This window comes from Orcinus orca, chromosome 7, assembly GCF_937001465.1.
Source record: "Orcinus orca chromosome 7, mOrcOrc1.1, whole genome shotgun sequence".
Lineage (NCBI taxonomy): Eukaryota > Metazoa > Chordata > Mammalia > Artiodactyla > Delphinidae > Orcinus > Orcinus orca.
The window spans coordinates 88,093,405-88,114,225 of NC_064565.1; the positions used below are offsets into that span (position 1 = coordinate 88,093,405).

Consider the following 20,821-nt stretch of genomic DNA (forward strand, 5'->3'; position numbering starts at 1 on the left):
GTAAGTAGTTCCTACAAACTATAAAATTTTTGTCAGATGCTAGGGGTTCAGAAAGGTATAAGATAAGGTTCTTTGTCTTGAGTGGTTTATCATCTCATTGAGAAGACATGTACATAAAAAGATAAATACAAGTATAAGATCCAAGCAATATCAACAGTATGTTCAGGCAATCAAAATAAAAGAACAGCTTTTTAGTGTTTAGTCAGGAAGATGTTAAACATTCTAAACCTATTGTTTTTGTAAAATTTGAACATATCTACAATTCCTATTTAAAATGAAACAATTATTTCTGCATTTATATGACTATTACATACAGTTCTTTCTTTGAGAAAGAAGAAAGCTGGAGGCATCACACTTTCGGATTTCAAACTATACTACAAAGTTATAGTAATCAAAACAGTATGCTGCAGTATGCATAAAAATAGACACATAAACAAGTGGAACAGAATCAAGAGCCTAGAAATAAAACTATGCGTGTACAGTCAACCAGTATTTGACAAGGAATCCAAGAATACTTAATGGAGAAAGATAGTCTCTTCAATAAATGTGATTGGTAAAACTGGATATGCACTTGCAAAAGAATGAGAATGGACTCCTGTCTTACACCACCCACAAAAATTAACTCAAATGGATTAAAGACTTAAATGTAAGAACTGAGCTGTAAAAATACTAGAAGAAAACATACGGGAAAAACTCTTTGACCTTGGTCTTGGCAATGATTTTTTGCATGTGACACCAAAAGCACAAGCAACAAAAGTTAAAATAAACAGTGGGACTAAATCAAACTAAAAAGCTTCTGTGGACTTACCTGGTGGTGCAGTGGTTAAGAATCCGCCTGCCAGTGCAGGGGACACGGGTTCAAACCCTGGTCCGGGAAGATCCCACATGTTGTGGAGCAACTAAGCCCGTGTGCCACAACTACTGAGCTTGCACTGTAGAGCCCATGAGCCACAAGTACTGAGCCCGCGTGCCACAACTACTGAAGCTCACACGCCTAGAGCCCATGCTCCACAACAAGAGAAGCCACCACAATGAGAAGCCCACTTGCCGCAACTAGAGATAACCTGCACACAACAGTGAAGACCCAACGCAGCCAAAACTAAATAAATTTATTTATTTTTTTAAAAAAGCTTCTGCATAGCCAAAGAAACCATCAACAATATGAAAGGATAGCCTATGAAATGGGAGAAAATATTTGCAAGTCAAATCTGATAAGGGGTTAATAGCCAAAATATATAAGGGATTCATATAACTCAATAGCAAAAAATCCAATTAAAATATGAGCAAAGGACGTGAATAGACATTTTTTCAAAGAAGATATGCAAATGGTCAACAGATGCATGAAAATGTGCTCATCATCCTTAATTCTCGGGGAAATGAATATCAAAACCACAATGAGATATCACCTCCCTCCTGTTAGTTTGGCGGTTATCAAAGAGACAAGAGATGATACGTGCTAGTGGTGAGGGTGTGGAGAAAAGGGAACCCTTGTGTGCTGTTGGTGGGAATGTAAGTGGTGCAGCCACTATGGAGAACAGTGTGGAGGTTCTTAAAAAATTAAAAATAGAACTACCATATGATTCAGCAATCCCTCTTCTAGGTATATATCTAAAGGAAATGAAATCATATCTCAAAGAGGTATGATCTGCAACCCCATGTTTATTGTACCATCATTCACAATAGTCAAGGAAACAGCCTAAGTGTCCATCAATAGATGAATGAATAATAAAGATGTGGTATATATATATATATATATAATGGAATATTAGCCATAAAAAAGAAGGAAATCCTGCCATTTGCAATAAGAGCCTAGAGGGCATTCTGCTAAGTGAAACAAGTCAGGCAGAGAAGGAAAATACTGTGTGATCTCACTTACATGTGAAAAAAAAAAATTGAGACAGGGTAGGTTGGTAGTTGCCAGAGTTGGGGCAGTGGGGGAAACAGGTGAAGGTACAAGGGGTACAAACTTCCAGTTATAAGTAAGTTCTGGGGATCTAAGGTAAGCGTGGTGACTGTAGTTAACAATACTGTATTGTATATTTGCAAGTTGCTAAGAGAACATACCTTAAGTGTCCTCACCACAAAAAGAAATATAGTAACTATGTGAGATAATGGATGTGTTAACTGACCTTATTGTGTAATCATTTTGTAATATATACATATATCAGATCATCATGTTTTATACCTTAAACAGTGTGTTATGCCAATTATATCTTAATAAAGTTGGGGGAAAAAATAAAGGGCATCTGTTGTTGACAGCAGGAAAAAAATAAAAATGAAATGATTGTCAGCCTTTATATATAACTATTACCACAGTTCTTTCTCTGGTTTTCTCTAGTATTTAATTTTAACGTTTTTTTCCCATCATAGATCCTGCTATTAATTTCAAAGATCTGTTATCTGTGGTATATATATCTCACAGAGCACGTATAAATGTCAGGGTGGTCATCTGCAGAAAGGTTAGTAAACTTTAAAGATGTACTTTAAAAATTGCAGTATCGTTGTATTGTGAAGAACTTTTAGATTGAGTATTTTTCACCAGATATAAGTTTAATATCTTTTATATGACATAATTTTATAGTTTCCTTTTTTGAGGTGAATTAACTTTATATAATCATAAGAAATCAGCATATAAATTTGTTCTTCTTAGCCATACATGAGCTCCTGGAAATAATGCCCTTTCCAGAGTCAAAAATGTATTACCAGAGAATATTTTCTTTATTCAGAACCTTTTGTTGTGACCATTTTTAATGCAAACACCATATTTTAGAGTTTCTGAATCTCTTAACCTTTGTGGGAAAGATTTTCTGTAGTTTGTTTATGAGTGTATTCCAACAATGATTTACCTTCAGTCCACTCATTTAACCTCTAAGTCGACGAATTGTTACCCCATGCGCTTCTTCCTGATTATATCCTTCTCTCTCCTCTACTGGCAACCACTGACCAGTCTAGTATTTAATTTGCTTCCTTGTTTTTCTTTTTAGTTTTACTCCCTAATTATGTCACAGTACCTTTCCATCAGTAAATCTGGATATGTCTTTCTCTTCAACAGCTACGTAGTTTTTTATTCTATGGCTATTCTATAAAAGTATTATCTGGTTCCCAGCTGATGGACATTTAGATTGTTTCCTGTTTTACCATATTAACAAACTTCTGTTAGGAACTTTTTTTTACATTTGTCTTTACCTATCCATGGTAATACATATGTAGGACATAATTCATGAAATGTAATTTTTCTGTCAAAGAGTATTCACATTTTACATTTTAATGGATTTTGCCATGTTTTCCTTGAAGCAGGTCATGTAAATGGATCCTTTTCCTTTCAGTGTGCAATTAGAAACCTCTTTCAGTACAGCCCAGTTTTTATTCATTATGTGTTTATAAAATTGCTGTAAAATAAGTCTGAAAATTTTAAAGTCATGAAATCATGATAAGTTTCTTTGCCAACCAAAGGTTAATATGTTCAACTTAGTTAATGTGTTTAAAATTGCTATTGTGCACTGCTACAGTAAAGGTAGCTCACTGATTGATGGCATTAAGTGAGGAAAGAAACTTAACGTGTCATCATGACTCACTGCGACTCACTGCTTTCTATATCAGCATCAGTGTACATAGGAACCATTAATTTTGAAGTCTGTACCAACATAACTCATTTCCTGCTATGAAATTTGTCAGAGTTAGAAATTCTGATAAAAGAGATACTCTGTAAACACTGGGAGCCAAAGTTCTTTTCATCTACTTAGAAGTTTATTGGCTTTGTGATTAAAATGTCTTAAAGATCTTAACAGCATTTCTGATAGTGTTTGAGAACTTGTTTTTATCCAAAAAATGTGAAGTCAGTTGGGATACTAGAGATCATACACATTGCCATGTAAATGTCTACTCTTTAATTTCAGTTTCTTATTCTAGCTAAATATCAGCATCCATCTCATTGGAAATAGTTTTCTGGAATTAAAGTTCAGTTTTTGTTTTGTTTGTACCATGTAGAGTTAATGAAAAAAAAATGCTTTTGTAAAAGCAGCCATTAACTTTGCCTGAGGAAAAAATGAGGTGGGAAAACATTCTTGGTGTACCTAGGTTCTGTCAAAGTTTCTTATGTGTTCTAGTTTACTCCCTAACCATAGTTCCAGAACTGTGCCTGGCACATAGTAGATGTTCAGTATTTACTGAACAAATGTACTAGGCTCATGGAAAGTACTTAGTTGAGAGGATATAACTTTATTACATTTTATACATTTTATATATTTATATACATTTTATACATTTTATATATACCTATATATCTATATTTTTTTCTCCAACCAAATTAAATTAATAACGTGAGTGTGTTGGTATGTGGAGGATTATTTTATCTTTTTTTCCTTTTTTATCTTTCAGCAAATATTTGAGTCCCAACTCTAGATATACAATGAGTAATATGCAGATTAGTTAAAAACACAATGTCTGCCGTCCAAATATTTTCTAATCTAGTTAAGAATATAATCGTTTGAAAGTATATCCTTCCAAAGTTTCTTGTTAAATTACTTTGTCATTAAAATAGCTGAAAAGAAACTGTTGTTGATGTAAAGTACTGTACACTTTTTGACGAATTTTGCATTCTTAATCTCTTCACAGATTTTACAGATTTTACAGTCCCAGGCAGATGCAGCACATCAAATATCTCAACAAGTGGGTTGGCAAGACACTTTAGTTAGGCTTTTTTTAAAAGCAAATTTTGAAAATGGAAATACTCTTCATAAGCACAGTAGGGCTGTTGTAATGAAAGACAATGATAAAAATATATCAGCTGAAGATATGAAGAGGAACTCTGATGAAAAGACAGATGAGGAAAAAATCAGCTCTTTTGCCTCAGCTCATGTGTCTTCAGATCAGTGGAGTTTGGAGGATAGACACTCCCTAGACTCGAACACACCATTATTTCAAGAAGATAGCTTGATGGGAGAATTATCTTTCAAATCAGAGAATCGAGGAGAATTCTGGCATAATAACCCTTCACATCTGAGTTTAGATCTCAGTGGAATTGATTCATGTGAACTGAGTGATAGTGGAAGTCAAATGCCAGACAGCTTGCCTAGCACGCCATCCCCGATAGAGTCCACTAAGTCATTTTCTGTGCAGTCTGACAAAGAAAGCAGCATCACAAATGATGTGGGCTTTAGTGATGACTTCCCTTTACTTGAAAACCAAGAGGTAAGATTCCTTATTTGTCCAAATGTGGTTTTATTTTTTTTTTATGTCTGACCTCAGAAATGTGTGATTGTTAACAATTTCATGTATTATTCATGTTCCAAGTCTCATGATCTAAGGTATTAGAAGCCTGGAAGTCACCAAATTGTGAGTGTCTTGAGAGCAAAGCCAGTGTCTTATTCATCTTTACATCTCTAGGGCCTTCGTAGTAAAGTTCCAGGTTCATGTAGCCACCTTAAAAATATGTTGCATGATTATAATTCATGTACCTGATGGTTCTCATGATCTGCTTTTAACACCCCCTCCCTCTAATAATTTCATATTAATTTCTTTTTTATAGAGATGTGAGGAAGAGCTTATTCAATTACTGACAAATATTTTGAACTGTGTAATGTGTAAGGGACTAGAAAAGTCTGATGACGATACTTGGATTGAACGGGGACAAGTGTTTTCGGCACTAACTAAACCAGGAATATCCAGTGACCTACTTCGACCATCAGATGAAATAAAACTAATGTAAGCATTCATTTGGTGATATGCCCTCTCCTTTTAGAGTGGGCAGGAGTCCAAAATAATATTTGTTATTGAACCTTTATTCAGTATTCACTGGATGTAGAGAGAGAGAAAAGGAGAAGCTTTGTGCTCAGCCCTTCTCCTGTCTGTTGCCATTCTAGTGGGATCTAAAGAGAAATCCAAAACTAACTCCAATGTGAGGAGATTTAATTCTTACATTAATTTGGATTCTAAGTGATTATATATTCCTTGTTTAAGTTGTTTTCTGCAGTATCTAAGCACTTGGTGCATGTGCTCTACAGTCTTGTCCAAATTTGAGTGCTTCCATGCTAAAGGAAGGTGGTAGTGTTTTCATGAAAATTACTTCTCTAAAGCTTTGAGTTCCCTGCATATGATAGAACACTGTACCAACAGCACACTAGAACAGAATTACTTTTTTGTTTTTCCATAGGTCTAGACTCCCTGTAAGGCATAAGGCTTTCTTCCCTAACATTTCCAATTTCAGTTTTTTGTTTTGTTTTGTTTTGTTTTTTTGCGGTACGTGGGCCTCTCACTGTTGTGGCCTCTCCCGTTGCGGAGCACATGCTCCGGACGTGCAGGCTCAGCGGCCATGGCTCACGGGCCCAGCCGCTCCGTGGCATGTGGGATCTTCCCGGACCGGGGCACGAACCCATGTCCCCTGCATTGGCAGGCGGACTCTCAACCACTGCACCACCAGGGAAGCCCTCCAATTTCAGTTTTAAAGAAACTTTTAAGTATCTCATGGAGCTGGAATGTGAATTATTTTCATAGCTTTTTCAAGGTCAAGTCAAACAGGTAACTTTTACTTTGCCTTTTAATATTAGGTATATTAAAGATAAGTACTCCAAAGATTAAAAAGTTGCTTCATTATTACTAAATTCCATCCACAGTGTCTTATACCTGCCAGTGATACTGTATCTTTGGAGGTACATTCCTATTAATAAATAACGAGGTTTGTTGTTGCTGGGTTGTTTTTTTTTGGTGACCTGTTATTTTTATAAATTTAAAATGGTTTTAAGAGGACTTTGTTTTATACTTAGTTTGCTACAGAAGATGTTAGAATGGGCAGTCACAGAAAACAGAGAAGCAAAATTTAATCCAGTAACTGCTGAAAATGCTTTCCGACTCATGCTGATCATACAGGACTTTCTGCAGTCAGAGGGACTAGTTAATTCGAACATGTGGACTGAGAAGGTACAGTAACATCTCTTTGAAATTATTTGTTTGGTAGTGAAGGACTTTCAAAGAAAGAAATTTTGTATCCCCTCTTTTCAGAGCATTAATATTTAATCAGATGCGATAAACATGGATAAGATGTGATAGTCGCAGATGTGATAGTTACTTTTGTTAAGTAACTCTTACTAGGATAATTCTTTTGGTTTTTACCAACTGAACATTGAATTAGTTTTGAAATATTTATGATTTGTATTACTGTTGGGAAAACTCATCATCAGTAGATTTAAAAATGGAATGTTTTTATTTCTCAATTTTTCCTTTGTGTTAGCTTTTAGAGGATATGATGCTGCTCTTCGACAGTCTGTCAGTCTGGTATTCTGAAAGTCCAGTATGGGTGAAACTCTCACAGATTCAAATCCAGATGCTTCTAGGCTTCATTGGAAGGGGTAATTTGCAGGTTTGTCGATTCTTTTTTGTTATTTTATATACTCACATGCAACATAGGAATTTGTGCAGTAACTGAATGGCAATTATGTTTTCAGCATTTTAATTTTTTAATTAGTTTCAAAAATATCATGATTTAACTCTAGTTTCAGTTTTGTGAGATGAGAAAGCTTGAGAGGCGGCTAATCGATTCTTTTTTCCTGATGTTTATGATTCAGTATAATTTAAGGTTTCCTTTTAGAGGATTTATGTATAGCTTATATTAGAGGGCATTACTCACATCACATATAGCTATGAGCTATACAGCCTGCATAGACTTTTATACGTGTGGAGTTCAGGGCTTGCATTTTTAGGAAAATTATTTTTTAAATTGTTCTGTCAAAATCTTTTTCTGTACTTAGTAATCCACTAATTCAGTTTTACATTTATCTCATTTTTCTTCATTTATTAAACACTTACTGAATACCTACCAAGTGTTAGCATTGTGCTAGGTTTCTACTATAAAGATAAATAAAAGATGGACCCACAGAATATTTATTATTTTCAAAAATTTTAAAGGTTGGGAAAGTTCCATGCAGATTTTAGTCTGTCATCTTTCTATTTACATTGGATGCTTGTGACTACCTGCATTGGATTAGTCATGACATGTATCGCATGGTTATTTATCTGGCCCTTTTTATTTTCTTTTGATAATCGTTTCTAATATAAACTTGCTATAATATTGATAAGAACATGAGGAGGTTAAAATACCATAAGGTTGCCCTATTTTAAAAAGACCATATTTTTCAACATATATTCTTTTCCAGTCATTTAAGAAAACATACTCATTGTGGAAAGTATACAAAAAACATAAAGAGAAAAAATAGATAAAACGTCCTTCATCCCATAGCCTAAGAGAAAACAACTGTCAATATTTTAATGTTTTTTTCTCTGTTTATATTTTTTCAGATGATTAAAACCATCATATATTTTGATAATTTTGTGTTCTTTTTTATTTTTCTTACAATTATATTAAACTCATTTCCCCACATTACTAACTTTTTAAAGATAGTGGTTTTTTTTCCTAATCATAAAGGTAACACATGGTCATTGAAAAAAACATGGAAAAAGCAGAAAAGCTAAACAAAAAATAAACATTCTGATATGTGGATGATGAAAATTTGAATTGTACAGCTTTTAAATACAGTTTGAAAATTATATGAACTAAGAACTTAAAAAAAAAGTTATTATATGCTTTGTCTAGTAATTCTACTCTAAAACTATATCCTGAGGTAATAATCTAAAATACCAAACAGTATTTGTACACATAGATGTTCATTGTAGTTTTCTTTTTTTCTCCATCTAGAAATAGAACAAAGGTAACTTTTTTGGCATTTTTATTAATATGAGTCTGGTGGCTGGCTGTTAAAGCCCTTGCAGCCAGCATACCAGGTAGTTCTTTTTTTAGATATTAGAACTCTGTTTTTTTCCACTCATGATCACCTTCAGTGTTTTTATCCTTGGTGAGATTTCCAAGGAGAAGTAAAATGTCTGTTTTAATTTGCTCATGATTAAATATCCAGTGCCTGTACCATAGTAGCACTCTATAAATACTTATTAAATAAATAACGTGTGCAGCACCTACAGGTAAGACTGATCCTATCAACCAGTAGTTAGTGACCTATAATACTTCTCACTAGCTACTTGTTTAATTTCACTCCCTCAGGAATAAAAGCATATTTCCCTGAGTTTGTGCATGTTAAAGGCTAGGGAAGGAACCCCTTCCCTTATAGGGGTTTAAATAGAGTTGCCTGCAAAAAGAATCTGGCTAGCAAATTTGTTTTGTTTGGCCCATACATTATTATTTAATTGCCAGCATTTACGTATTAGGAGATTTCACATCAATGCCAGGATCTCCCCAGGTTGTCTTTAAAGCAGGATTGAGTAAGTTGTTGATTTATTTAGATGCAGTATATGGTCACCGCGTTGTCTGGGTTTCTGCTCCTTCAGTTGTCTTAGCTCAGTCAGTGATTCTCTTCACTAGCTACACATGAAATCACCTAGAGGAGCTTTTTAAAAATGCCTTTGTGGGCTTCCCTGGTGGCGCTGTGGTTGAGAGTCCGCCTGCCGATGCAGGGGACGCAGGTTCGTGCCCCGGTCCAGGAAGACCCCACATGCCGCGGAGTGGCTGGGCCCGTGAGCCATGGCCACTGAGCCTGCGCGTCCGGAGCTTGTGCTCCTCAATGGAAGAGGCCACAACAGTGAGAGGCCCTCGTACCGCAAAAAAAAAAAAAAAAAAGACCTTTGTGTGGGGCATCACTCAGTAATTAAACAGGAGAACTAGGGCCCAGGTATTTTTTGTCATTTCTCAGGTGACCATAATGTAGTACTCTTTATAATGTGAGGGCAGGGCTATCATATCTATGTGTGGGGGGGTAGTGTGTGTATCCAAAGTTAAGTCAGTGGTAAGTAAATCATTGTATTCACTGAAAGTGTCTTTATAATTTTAAATAAACATATAAACTTATAGTTATTTAATACTGTGATACTAACTTAAAAGCAAATCACTGAATATTCAACCTTTCATGTGAATAGTATTTTTAAAAACATATAGCAAAAAAGCCCAGAATATTAACATTGGTATTTCCTGGATAATGAGATTTTATGACCTTTTGTCTCACATTTGTTGGCCTCTATTGGGTTTGAGCTGCTTTAGTCAGATTCAAAGACTAAAGTGAAGGGATTTGGGGAAAACCTGAGAAGGGTAGAGAAGCTTCACTAGTAGAGGCTTAAGTTAAAAGTAGAAAAGTTAAAGTTTTGAGCCATCTTAGAGGTTGTGTCCTCCAATGCTGTTTGCTTCCTTAAGTCTTGCATGGAAAGACTGCCTGAGATCCCTTATTGTTGCCTTGGCCTGCAAAGACATGTGCATACAGCTCAGATCAGCTTTTGGTACACATATATTCTTTTTTTTTTTTTTAACATCTTTACTGGAGTATAATTGCTTTACAGTGGTGTGTTAGTTTCTGCTGTATAACAAAGTGAATCAGCTATACATATACATATATCCCCATATCTCCTCCCTCTTGCGTCTCCCTCCCACCCTCCCTATCCCACCCCTCTAGGTGGTCACAAAGCACCGAGCTGATCTCCCTGTGCTATGCGGCTGCTTCCCACTAGCTATCTGTTTTACATTTAGTAGTGTATATAAGTGCATGCCACTCTCTCATTTCGTCCCAGCTTACCCTTCCTCCTCCCCTTGTCCTCAAGTACATTCTCTACATTTGCATCTTTATTCCTGTCCTGCCCCTAGGTTCTTCATAACCATTTTTTTTTAGATTCTTTTACATGTAGCACATATATATTCTTGAAGTGATGTCAGTTTTTAATACTTCCCTTCTTTCCCTTGCTTTTCTTTATTTTGAAAGTAATATGATCCAAAATTGGGTTATAGGGTTAAGGGAGAAGGAGACACTTTATATCATTTGTCCTGTTTTGGTTTTAAGACTTCCATCTTTCTCTAGTCTAGATGAAATGAGTCCCCTTCATGACCAATTTACCTTTCTAGGATGGAGTTTAAGGCCAGAGCTTAAGAGTAATATAGCATATTCCTTTGCCTGGGTTTGTGACCTAGATATGTATTTTCCTTGGGAACTTTACTCAGTTGCCTGTTCACTGTCCTTTATCTATAAGAATGCTTTTGATTCCAAATAACAGAAATATCAATGCAAGCTGACTTAGTTAAGAAGATTCATATAGTTGAAAATTGCATAGCTAAGATGAGTTTAAGGCATGATTCAGTCAAGGCTCTAGTTCCATTTGTTTGCTGTTCTCACAGCATTACTCTCCATCATGTCAGCTTGTCTTAAGCTGGCTGCCCTAATTGTCACAAAATCACTGCCAGCAGCAATTAAGGCTACATGCTTCCTTGTTCATATCCAGAGAAAGAGAGTGCTTCTTCCTAGAGTCATTGTTGGTAGACAGTTCTTCATGGATCTCCTGTGAATACAGACACTGGATGCCTTTGTGATGAAGTGTCTTTTTGAGGACGCATGTATAGAGAACAGCTTGGGAAGATAGAGGTGATGTCTCCCTCCAGAGCAAAAGCAGGTTTGTTTACTGTCCAGTATAATAAAGATAATGTCTCCTTCCAAGGCAATGTTCAGGTACAGTTACTACCCAATTTAAAAGACTTGTGTTCACTTTGCTTGGGGTTCCTCTCCTATAATGCAACCACTGGGTGTGCAGGCATCATCTAGTTCTGTTCATTTCTCACCATGGAATTACATTTCGGGGAACAGGACAAGTGCTGATATTCTGGCTATTGCTAATGCTGTAGATCTTCGTCTCTGATCCAGGAGTCTCATTCTTCTGCCAGCATCTATGAAACAATGGTAGGCTAACTTGTCAGCTTGGAGATGAGATATTGATAAAATCCAAGCTCTTTCACAGTTCTTTACAGTTATTGTATAAAAGTTGTGTCTTTGCATGATAAAGCTATCCCTGAATGAATCCATGTGACAAAGACAGTGACATGAGTTGACTGAAAGATGAGTTACCTGAACCAGTCACTGTGGCAAGGGGTTGGATATTCTGTTTGGTTTATATCTTTTAGAACTAGAGATGGAATCATCCCCGAATTCCTGCAAACTCTCTGAAGGAGTAGAGTGGATGTTGGGGTGATTAATTATCAACCTCTTAACTTTTCTGTATATTCCAAATGAAACATGGGTTACTTTTATAATTTATTTTAAAAAACAACTTCAAGAGGAGCCAAAGAACTTTGTTATCACTAAATATCTGCTTTATTTTACTATTTTACTCCAGGTTTGTGCAGTGGCATCAGCTAAGCTAAACACCCTTCTTCAGACCAAGGTGATTGAAAATCAGGATGAAGCATGTTACATTTTAGGGAAGCTGGAACATGTTCTAAGTCAATCAATCAAGGAACAGACTGAAATATACTCATTTCTGATTCCACTTGTCCGTACCCTGGTTTCCAAAATTTATGAGCTTCTCTTCATGAACTTGCATCTGCCTTCTTTACCTTTTACCAATGGAAGCTCTTCATTTTTCGAAGATTTTCAAGAATATTGCAGTTCAAATGAATGGCAAGTTTACATTGAAAAATATGTAAGTTTCATTTTTGTTGAGTGGGGTTTTTCTACTAAATTATCATTTTTATGGAAGCATGCATTAAATTTTGCGTATGTATATTTTTTATAAGATTGTACCTTATATGAAGCAGTATGAAACCCATGCATTTTATGATGGTCATGAGAGCATGGCACTTTATTGGAAGGATTGTTATGAAGCCTTAATGGTGAATATGCATAAACGAGACCGGGAAGGGGGAGAGAGCAAGCTCAAGTTTCAGGTAAAAATTATTGAATGTTTTTAATACCAGTTTTTTATGTTGATTTCAAGCATTTAATGTTCAAATGAGAGTAATAACAAGACTGAACTTTGAAAATGAACAATATATTATGTTTTTTATTTTTTTATTTATTTTTAACATCTTTATTAGAGTATAATTGCTTTACAATGGTGTGTCAGTTTCTGCTTTATAACAAAGTGAATCAGTTATACATATACATACGTCTCCATATCTCTTCCCTCTTGCATCTCCCTCCCTCCCACCCTCCCCATCCCACCCCTCTAGGTGGTCACAAAGCACCAAGCTGATCTCCCTGTGCTATGTGGCTGCTTCCCACTAGCTATCTATTTTATGTTTGGTAGTGTATATATGTCCATGCCACTCTCTCACTTTGTCCCAGCTTACCCTTCCCGCTCCCCGTATCCTCAAGTCCATTCTCTAGTAGGTCTGCATCTTTATTCCGTCTTGCCCCTAGGTTCTTCTGACCATTTTCTTTTCTTTTCTTTTCTTTTCAGATTCCATATATATGTGTTAGCATACGGTATTTGTTTTTCTCTTTCTGACTTACTTCACTCTGTATGACAGTATCTAGGTCCATTCACCTCACTACAAATAACTCAGTATCGTTCCTTTTTATGGCTGAGTAATATTCCATGGTATATATGTACCATATTCCATTGTATATATGTACCACATCTTCTTTATCCATTCATCTGTTGGTGGACACTTAGGTTGCTTCCATGACCTGGCTATTGTAAATAGAGCTGCAGTGAACATTGTGGTACATGACTCTTTTTCAATTATGGTTTTCTCAGGGTATATGCCCAGTAGTGGGATTGCTGGGTCGCAGGGTGGTACTATATTTACATTTTTTTTTTTTTTGTGGTACGCGGGCCTCTCACTGTTGTGGCCTCTCCCGTTGCAGAGCACAGGCTCCAGACATGCAGGCTCAGTGGCCATGGCTCACAGGCTCAACCGCTCCGTGGCATGTGGGATCTTCCCGAACCAGGGCACGAACCCGTGTCCCCTGCATCGGCAGGCGGATTCTCAACCACTGCGCCACCAGGGAATCCCAGTAGTTCTATTTTTAGTTTTTTAAGGAACCTCCATACTGTTCTCCATAGTGGCTGTATCAATTTACATTCCCACCAACAGTGCAAGAGGGTTCCCTTTTCTCCACACCCTCTCCAGCATTTATTCTTTCTAGATTTTTTGATGATGGCCATTCTGACCAGTGTGAGATGATATCTCATTGTAGTTTTGACTTGCATTTCTCTAATGATTAATGATGTTGGGCATTCTTTCATGTGTTTGCTGGCAATCTGTATATCTTCTTTGGAGAAACAGTCTATTTAGGTCTTCTGCCCATTTTTGGATTGGGTTGTTTGTTTTTTTGATATTGAGCTGCATGAGTTGCTTGTATGTTTTGGAGATTAATCCTTTGTCAGTTGCTTCATTTGAAAATATTTTCTCCCATTCTGAGGGTTGTCTTTTAGTCTTGTTTATGGTTTCCTTTGCTGTGCAAAAGCTTTTAAGTTTCATTAGGTCCCATTTGTTTATTTTTGTTTTTATTTCCATTTCTCTACCAGGTGGGCCTAAAAAGATCTTGCTGTGATTTATGTCATAGAGTGTTCTGCCTATGTTTTCCTCTAAGAGTTTGATGGTGTTTGGCCTTACATTTAGGTCTTTAATCCATTTTGAGTTTATTTTTGTGTATGGTGTTAGGGAGTGTTCTAATCTCATTCTTTTACATGTAGATGTCCAGTTTTCCCAGAACCACTTATTGAAGAAGCTATCTTTTCTCCACTATATATTCTTGCCTCCTTTATCAAATATAAGGTGACCATATGTGCGTGGGTTTATCTCTGGGCTTTCTATCCTGTTATATTGATGTATATTTCTGTTTTTGTGCCAGTACATACTGGCATATATGTAGCTTTGTAGTATAGTCTGAAGTCAGGGAGCCTGATTCCTCCAGCTCTATTTTTCTTTCTCAAGATTGCTTTGGCTATTCGGGGTCTTTTGTGTTTCCATACAAGTTGTGAAATTTTTTGTTCTAGTTCTGTGAAAAATGCCAGTGGTAGTTTGATGGGGATTGCATTGAATCTGTAGATTGCTTTGGGTAGTAGAGACATTTTCACAATGTTGATTCTTCCGATCCAAGAATATGGTATCTCTCTCCATCTATTTGTATCATCTTTAATTTCTTTCATCAGTGTCTTATAATTTTCTCCATACAGGTCTTTTGTCTCCTTAGGTAGGTGTATTCCTAGATATTTTATTCTTTTTGTTGCAATGGTAAATGGGAGTGTTCTCTTAATTTCACTTTCAGATTTTTCATCATTAGTGTATAGAAGTGCAAGAGATTTCTGTGCGTTAATTTTGTCTCCTGCTACTCTACCAAATTCATTGATTAGCTCTAGTAGTTTTCTGGTAGCATCTTTAGGATTCTCTATGTATAGTTTAATGTCATCTGCAAACAGTGACAGCTTTACTTCTTTTCTTCCAATTTGGATTCCTTTTATTTCTTTTTCTTCTCTGATTGCTGTGGCTATAACTTCCAAAACTATGTTGAATGAGAGTGGTGAGAGTGGGCAACTTTGTCTTTTTACTGATCTTAGTGGAAATGGTTTTGGGTTTTCACCATTGAGGACCATGTTGGCTGTGGGTTTGTCATATATGGCCTTTATTATGTTGAGGAAAGTTCCCTCTATGCCTACTTTCTGGAGGGTTTTTATCAGAAATGGGTGTTGAATTTTGTCAAAAGCTTTCTCTGCATCTGTTGAGATGATCATAAGATTTTTCTCCTTCAATTTGTTAATATGGTGTATCATGTTGATTGATTTGCATACATTGAAGAATCCTTGCATTCCTGAGAATAAACCCCTCTTGATCATAATGTATGATCCTTTTAATGTGCTGTTGGATTCTGTTGGCTAGTATTTTGTTGAGGATTTTTGCATCTATGTTCATCAGTGATATTGGCCTGTAGTTTTTTTTTTTTGTGACATCCTTGTCTGGTTTTGGTATCAGAGTGATGGTGGCCTCGTAGAATGAGTTTGGGAGTGTTCCTCCCTCTGCTATTTTTTTTTTTTTTTTGCAGTACGCAGGCCTCTCACTGTTGTGGCCTCTGCCATTGCAGAGCACAGGCTCTGGACACACAGGCTTAGCGGCCATGGCTCACAGGCCTAGCCGCTCCGCGGCATGTGGGATCTTCCCAGACCGGGGCACTAACCCGTGTCCCCTGCATTGGCAGGAGGACTCTCAACCACTGCGCCACCAGGGAAGCCCCCTCTGCTATGTTTTGGACGAGTTTGAGAAGGATAGGTGTTTGCTCTTCTCTAAATGTTTCATTGAATTCGCCTGTGAAGCCATCTGGTCCTGGGCTTTTGTTTGTTGGAAGATTTTTAATCACAGTTTAAATTTCAGTGCTTGTGATTGGTCTGTTCGTATCTTCTATTTCTTCCTGGTTCAGTCTCAGAAGGTGTGTATTTCTAAGAATTTGTCCGTTTCTTCCAGGTTGTCCATTTTATTGGCATATAGTTGCTTCTGGTAATCTCTCATGATCCTTTGTATTTCTGCAGTGTCAGTTGTTACTTCTCCTTTTTCATTTCTAATTCTACTGATTTGAGTCTTCTCCGTTTTGTTCTTGATGAGTCTTACTAATGGTTTATCAATTTTGTTTATCTTCTCAAAGAATCAGCTTTTAGTTTTATTGATCTTTGCTATTTTTTCCTTCATTTCTTTTTCATTTATTTCTGATCTGATCTTTATGATTTGTTTCCTTCTGCTAACTTTGGAGATTTTTGTTCTTTCTCTGATTGCTTTAGGTATAAGCTTAGGTTGTTTATTTGAGATGTTTCTTGTTTCTTAAGGTAGGCTTGTATAGCTATAAACTTCCCTCTTAGAACTGCTTTTGCTGCATCCCATAGGTTTTGGGTTGTTGTGTTTTTATTGTCATTTGCTTCTAGGTTTTTTTTTTATTTCCTCTTTGATTTCTTCAGTGATCTCTTGGTTATTAAGTAGTGTGTTGTTTAGCCTCCATGTGTTTGTATTTCTTACAGTTTCTTCCTGTAATTGATATCTAGTCTCAAAGTGTTGTGGTCGGAAAAGATACTTGACATGGTTTCAGTTTTCTGAAATTTACCAAGGCTTGATTTGTGACCCAAGGTATGATCTATCCTAGAGAATGTTCCATGAGCACTTGAGATGAATGTGTATTTTGTTGTTTTTGGAGGGAATGTCCTATAAATATCAATTAAGTCCATCTTGTTTAATGTATCATTTAAAGCTTGTGTTTCCTTATTTATTCTCATTTTGGATGATCTGTTCCTTGGTGAAAGTGGGGTGTTGAAGTCCCCTAGTATGATTGCGTTACTGTCGATTTCCCCTTTTATGGCTGTTAGTATTTGCCTTATGTATTGAGGTGCTCCTATGTTGGGTGCATAAATATTAACAATTGTTATATCTTCTTCTCCGATTGATCCTTTGATCATTATATAGTGTCCTTCTTTGTCTCTTGTACTAGTCTTTGTTTTAAAGTCTATTTTGTCTGATATGAGAATTGCTACTCCTGCTTTCTTTTGATTTCCATTTGCATGGAATATCTTTTTCCATCCCCTCACTTTCAGTTTGCATGTGTCCCTAGGTCTGAAGTGGGTCTCTTGTAGACAGCATATATATGGACCTTGTTGTTTTTTTTTTTTTTTTTTTTTTTTGTGGTACGCGGGCCTCTCACTGTTGTGGCCTCTCCCGTTGTGGAGCACAGGCTCTGCACGCGCAGGCTCAGCGGCCATGGCTCACGGGCCCAGTCACTCTGCGGCATGTGAGATCTTCCCGGACCGGGGTACAAACCCGTGTCCTGTTCTTTGGCAGATGGACTCTCAACCACTGCGCCACCAGGGAAGCCCTGGGCCTTGTTTTTGTATCCATTAAGCCAGTCTATGTCTTTTGGTTGGAGCATTTAATCTATTTACATTTAAGGTAATTATCGATATGTATGTTCCTATTACCATTTTCTTAATTGTTTTGGGTTTATTATTGTAGGTCTTTTCCTTCTCTTGTGTTTCCTGCCTAGAGAAGTTCCTTTAGCGTTTGTTGTAAAGCTGGTTTGGTGGTGCTGGATTCTCTTAGCTTTTGCTTGTCTGTAAAGGTTTTAATTTCTCCGTCAAATCTGATGAGATCCTTGTTGGGTAGAGTAATCTTGGTTGTAGGGTTTTCTCTTTCATCAATTTAAATATGTCCTGCTACTCCCTTCAGGCTTGCAGAGTTCCTGCTGAAAGATCAGCTGTTAACCTTATGGGGATTCTCTTGTGTGTTATTTGTTGTTTTTCCCTTGCTGCTTTTAATATTTGTTCTTTGTATTTAATTTTTGATAGTTTGGTTAATATGTGTCTTGGCATGTTTCTCCTTGGATTTATCCTTTATGGGACTCTCTGTGCTTCCTGGACTTGATTAACTATTTCCTTTCCCATATTAGGGAAGTTTTCAACTATAATCTCTTCAAATATTTTCTCAGTCCCTTTCTTTTTCTCTTTTTCTTCTGGGACCCCTATAATTCGAATGTTGGTTTGTTTAATGTTGTCCCAGAGGTCTCAGAGACTGTCCTCACTTCTTTTCATTCTTTTTTGTTTATTCTGCTCTGCAGTAGTTATTTCCACTATTTTATCTTCCAGGTCACTTATCCATTCTTCTGCCTCAGTTATTCTGCTACTGATCCCTTGTAGTGAATTTTAAATTTCATTTATTGTGTTGTTTATCATTGTTTGTTTGCTCTTTAGTTCTTCTAGGTCCTTGTCAATCATTTATTTTCTCCATTCTGTTTCCAAGATTTTGGATCATCTTTACTATCATTATTCTGAATTCTTTTTCCAGTAGACTGCCTATTTCCTCTTCATTTGTTTGGTCTGGTGGGTTTTTGCCTTGCTCCTTCATCTGCTATGTGTTTCTCTGTCTTCTCATTTTGCTTAACTTACTGTGTTTGGGGTCTCCTTTTCACAGGCTGCAGGTTTGTAGTTTATGTTGTTTTTGGTGTCTGTCCCCAGTGGCTAAGGGTGGTTCAGTGGGTTGTGTAGGCTTCCTGGTGGAGGGGACTAGTTCCTGTGTTCTGGTGGATGAGGCTGGATCTTGTCTTTCTGGTGGGCAGGTCCACGTCTGGTGGTGTGTTTTGGTGTGTCTGTGGTCTTACTATGATTTTAGGCAGCCTCTCTGCTAATGGGTGGGGTTGTGTTCCTGTCTTGCTAGTTGTTTGGCATAGGGTGTCCAGCACTGTAGCTTGCTGGTCATTGAGTGGAGGTGGGTCTTGGCATTCAGATGAGATCTCTGGGAGATTTTTGCCATTTGATATTACGTGGAGCTGGGAGGTCTCTTGTGGACCAGTGTCCTGAAGTTGGCTCTCCCACCTCAGTGGCACAGCCCTGACGCCTGGCTGGAGCACCAAGAGCCTGTCCTCCCCACAGATAAGAATAAAAGGGAGAAAAAAAAAAAGAAGTAAAGAAGAAGATAAAATAAAATAAAATAAAATAAAGTTATTAAAATAAAAAATAATTAAGAAAAAAATTTTTTTAAGTAATAAGAAGAAAACCAGACGGAGAGACCCCATGGACAAATAGACCCCTAGACAAAATCACACACAGAAGCATACACATACACACTCACAAAAAGAGAAGTTGGAAAAATATATATATCATTGCTCCCAAAGTCCACCTCCTCAATTTGGGATGATTCGTTGTCTATTCAGGTATTCCACAGATGCAGGGTACATCAAGTTGATTGTGGAGATTTAATCTACTGCTCCTGAGGCTGCTGGGAGAACTTTCTCTTCTTTTTTCGCACAGCTCCCGGGGTTCAGCTTTGGATTTGGCCCCGCCTCTGTGTGTAGGTCGCCCGAGGGCATCTGTTCTTCGCTCAGACAGGATGGGGTTAAAGGAGCAGCTGATTCGGGGGCTCTGGCTCACTCAGGCTGGGGCGAGGGAGGGGTACGGATGCGGGGCGAGCCTGTGGCGGCAGAGGCCGGTGGGACGTTGCACCAGCCTGAGGCGCGCCGTGCTTTCTGACGGGTCCTGGATCCCGGGACCCTGGCAGTGGCGGGCTGCACAGGCTCCCGGGAGGGGAGGTGTGGATAGTGACCTGTGCTCGCACGCAGGCTTCTTGGTGGCGGCAGCAGCAGCCTTAGCGTCTCATGCCCGTTTCTGGGGTCCACGCTGATAGCTGCGGATCGCGCCCATCTCTGGAGCTCCCTTAAGCGACGCTCTTAATACCCTCTCCTCACGCACCAGGAAATAAAGAGGCAAGGAAAAGTCTCTTGTCTCTTCGGCAAGTCCAGACTTTTCCTGGATTCCCTCCCAGCTAGCCGTGGCGCAGTAACCCCCTTCAGGCTGTGTTCATGCAGCCAACCCCAGTCCTCTCCCTGGGATCTTGACCTCCGAAGCCCGAGCCTCAGCTCCCAGCCCCCTCCTGCCCTGGCGGGTGAGCAGACAAGCCGCTCAGGCTGGTGAGTTCCGGTCGGCGCTGATTCTCTGTGCGGGAATCTCTCCGCTTTGCCCTCCGCACCCCTGTTGCTGTGCTCTCCTCCGTGACTCTGAAGCTTCCCCCCTCCGTCACCCGCAGTCTCCGCCCGATAAGGGGCTTCCTAGTGTGTGGAAACCTTTCCTCCTTCACGGCTCCATCCCACTGGTGCAGGTCCCGTCCCTATTCTTTTGTCTCTGTTTTTTTCTTTTTTCTTTTACCCTACCCAGGTACGTGGGGAGTTTCTTGCCTTTTGGGAGGTCTGAGGTCTTCTGCCAAAGTTCAGTAGGTGTTCTGTAGGAGTTGTTCCACATGTAGATAGATGTATTTCTGATGTATTTGTGGGGAGGAAGGTGATTCCGCATCTTACGCTTCCGCCATCTTTAAGCTCCTCCACGTTATACTCACTCTGGCCCGCGGTCCCAAGGACTGTTGCGGCTTCAGCTGGTGGGGCCCCTCCAGAGCCGGCAGCCTTAGTGAGGCCGCCCTCCCCTCGGGCTCCAGGGCACTTCAGTCCGAACAGTGTTTCTTATTGTTTGTCCAAAAATTATTTGAGAATTGGAAGAAAAACAGATAAGAACTTAAAAATTAATATCAAAATGTTCTGTACATAGTGATTAT

At 38.2% G+C, this 20,821-nt stretch overlaps 1 protein-coding gene across 2 annotated transcripts in view; it reads left to right on the forward strand.

The window, feature by feature from the left end:
* The window catches only part of NBEAL1 (neurobeachin like 1), a 178,415-nt gene that overhangs the window by 86,989 nt on the left and 70,605 nt on the right, over window positions 1-20,821 (forward strand). For both annotated transcript variants that reach the window (XM_049712339.1, XM_049712338.1), the window contains 7 exons: window positions 2,371-2,459; window positions 4,615-5,190; window positions 5,528-5,703; window positions 6,762-6,915; window positions 7,226-7,354; window positions 12,145-12,450; window positions 12,545-12,694. In XM_049712339.1, the coding sequence (XP_049568296.1) occupies window positions 2,371-2,459; window positions 4,615-5,190; window positions 5,528-5,703; window positions 6,762-6,915; window positions 7,226-7,354; window positions 12,145-12,450; window positions 12,545-12,694 (1,580 nt within the window). The remainder of the gene's footprint in view (window positions 1-2,370; window positions 2,460-4,614; window positions 5,191-5,527; window positions 5,704-6,761; window positions 6,916-7,225; window positions 7,355-12,144; window positions 12,451-12,544; window positions 12,695-20,821) is intronic.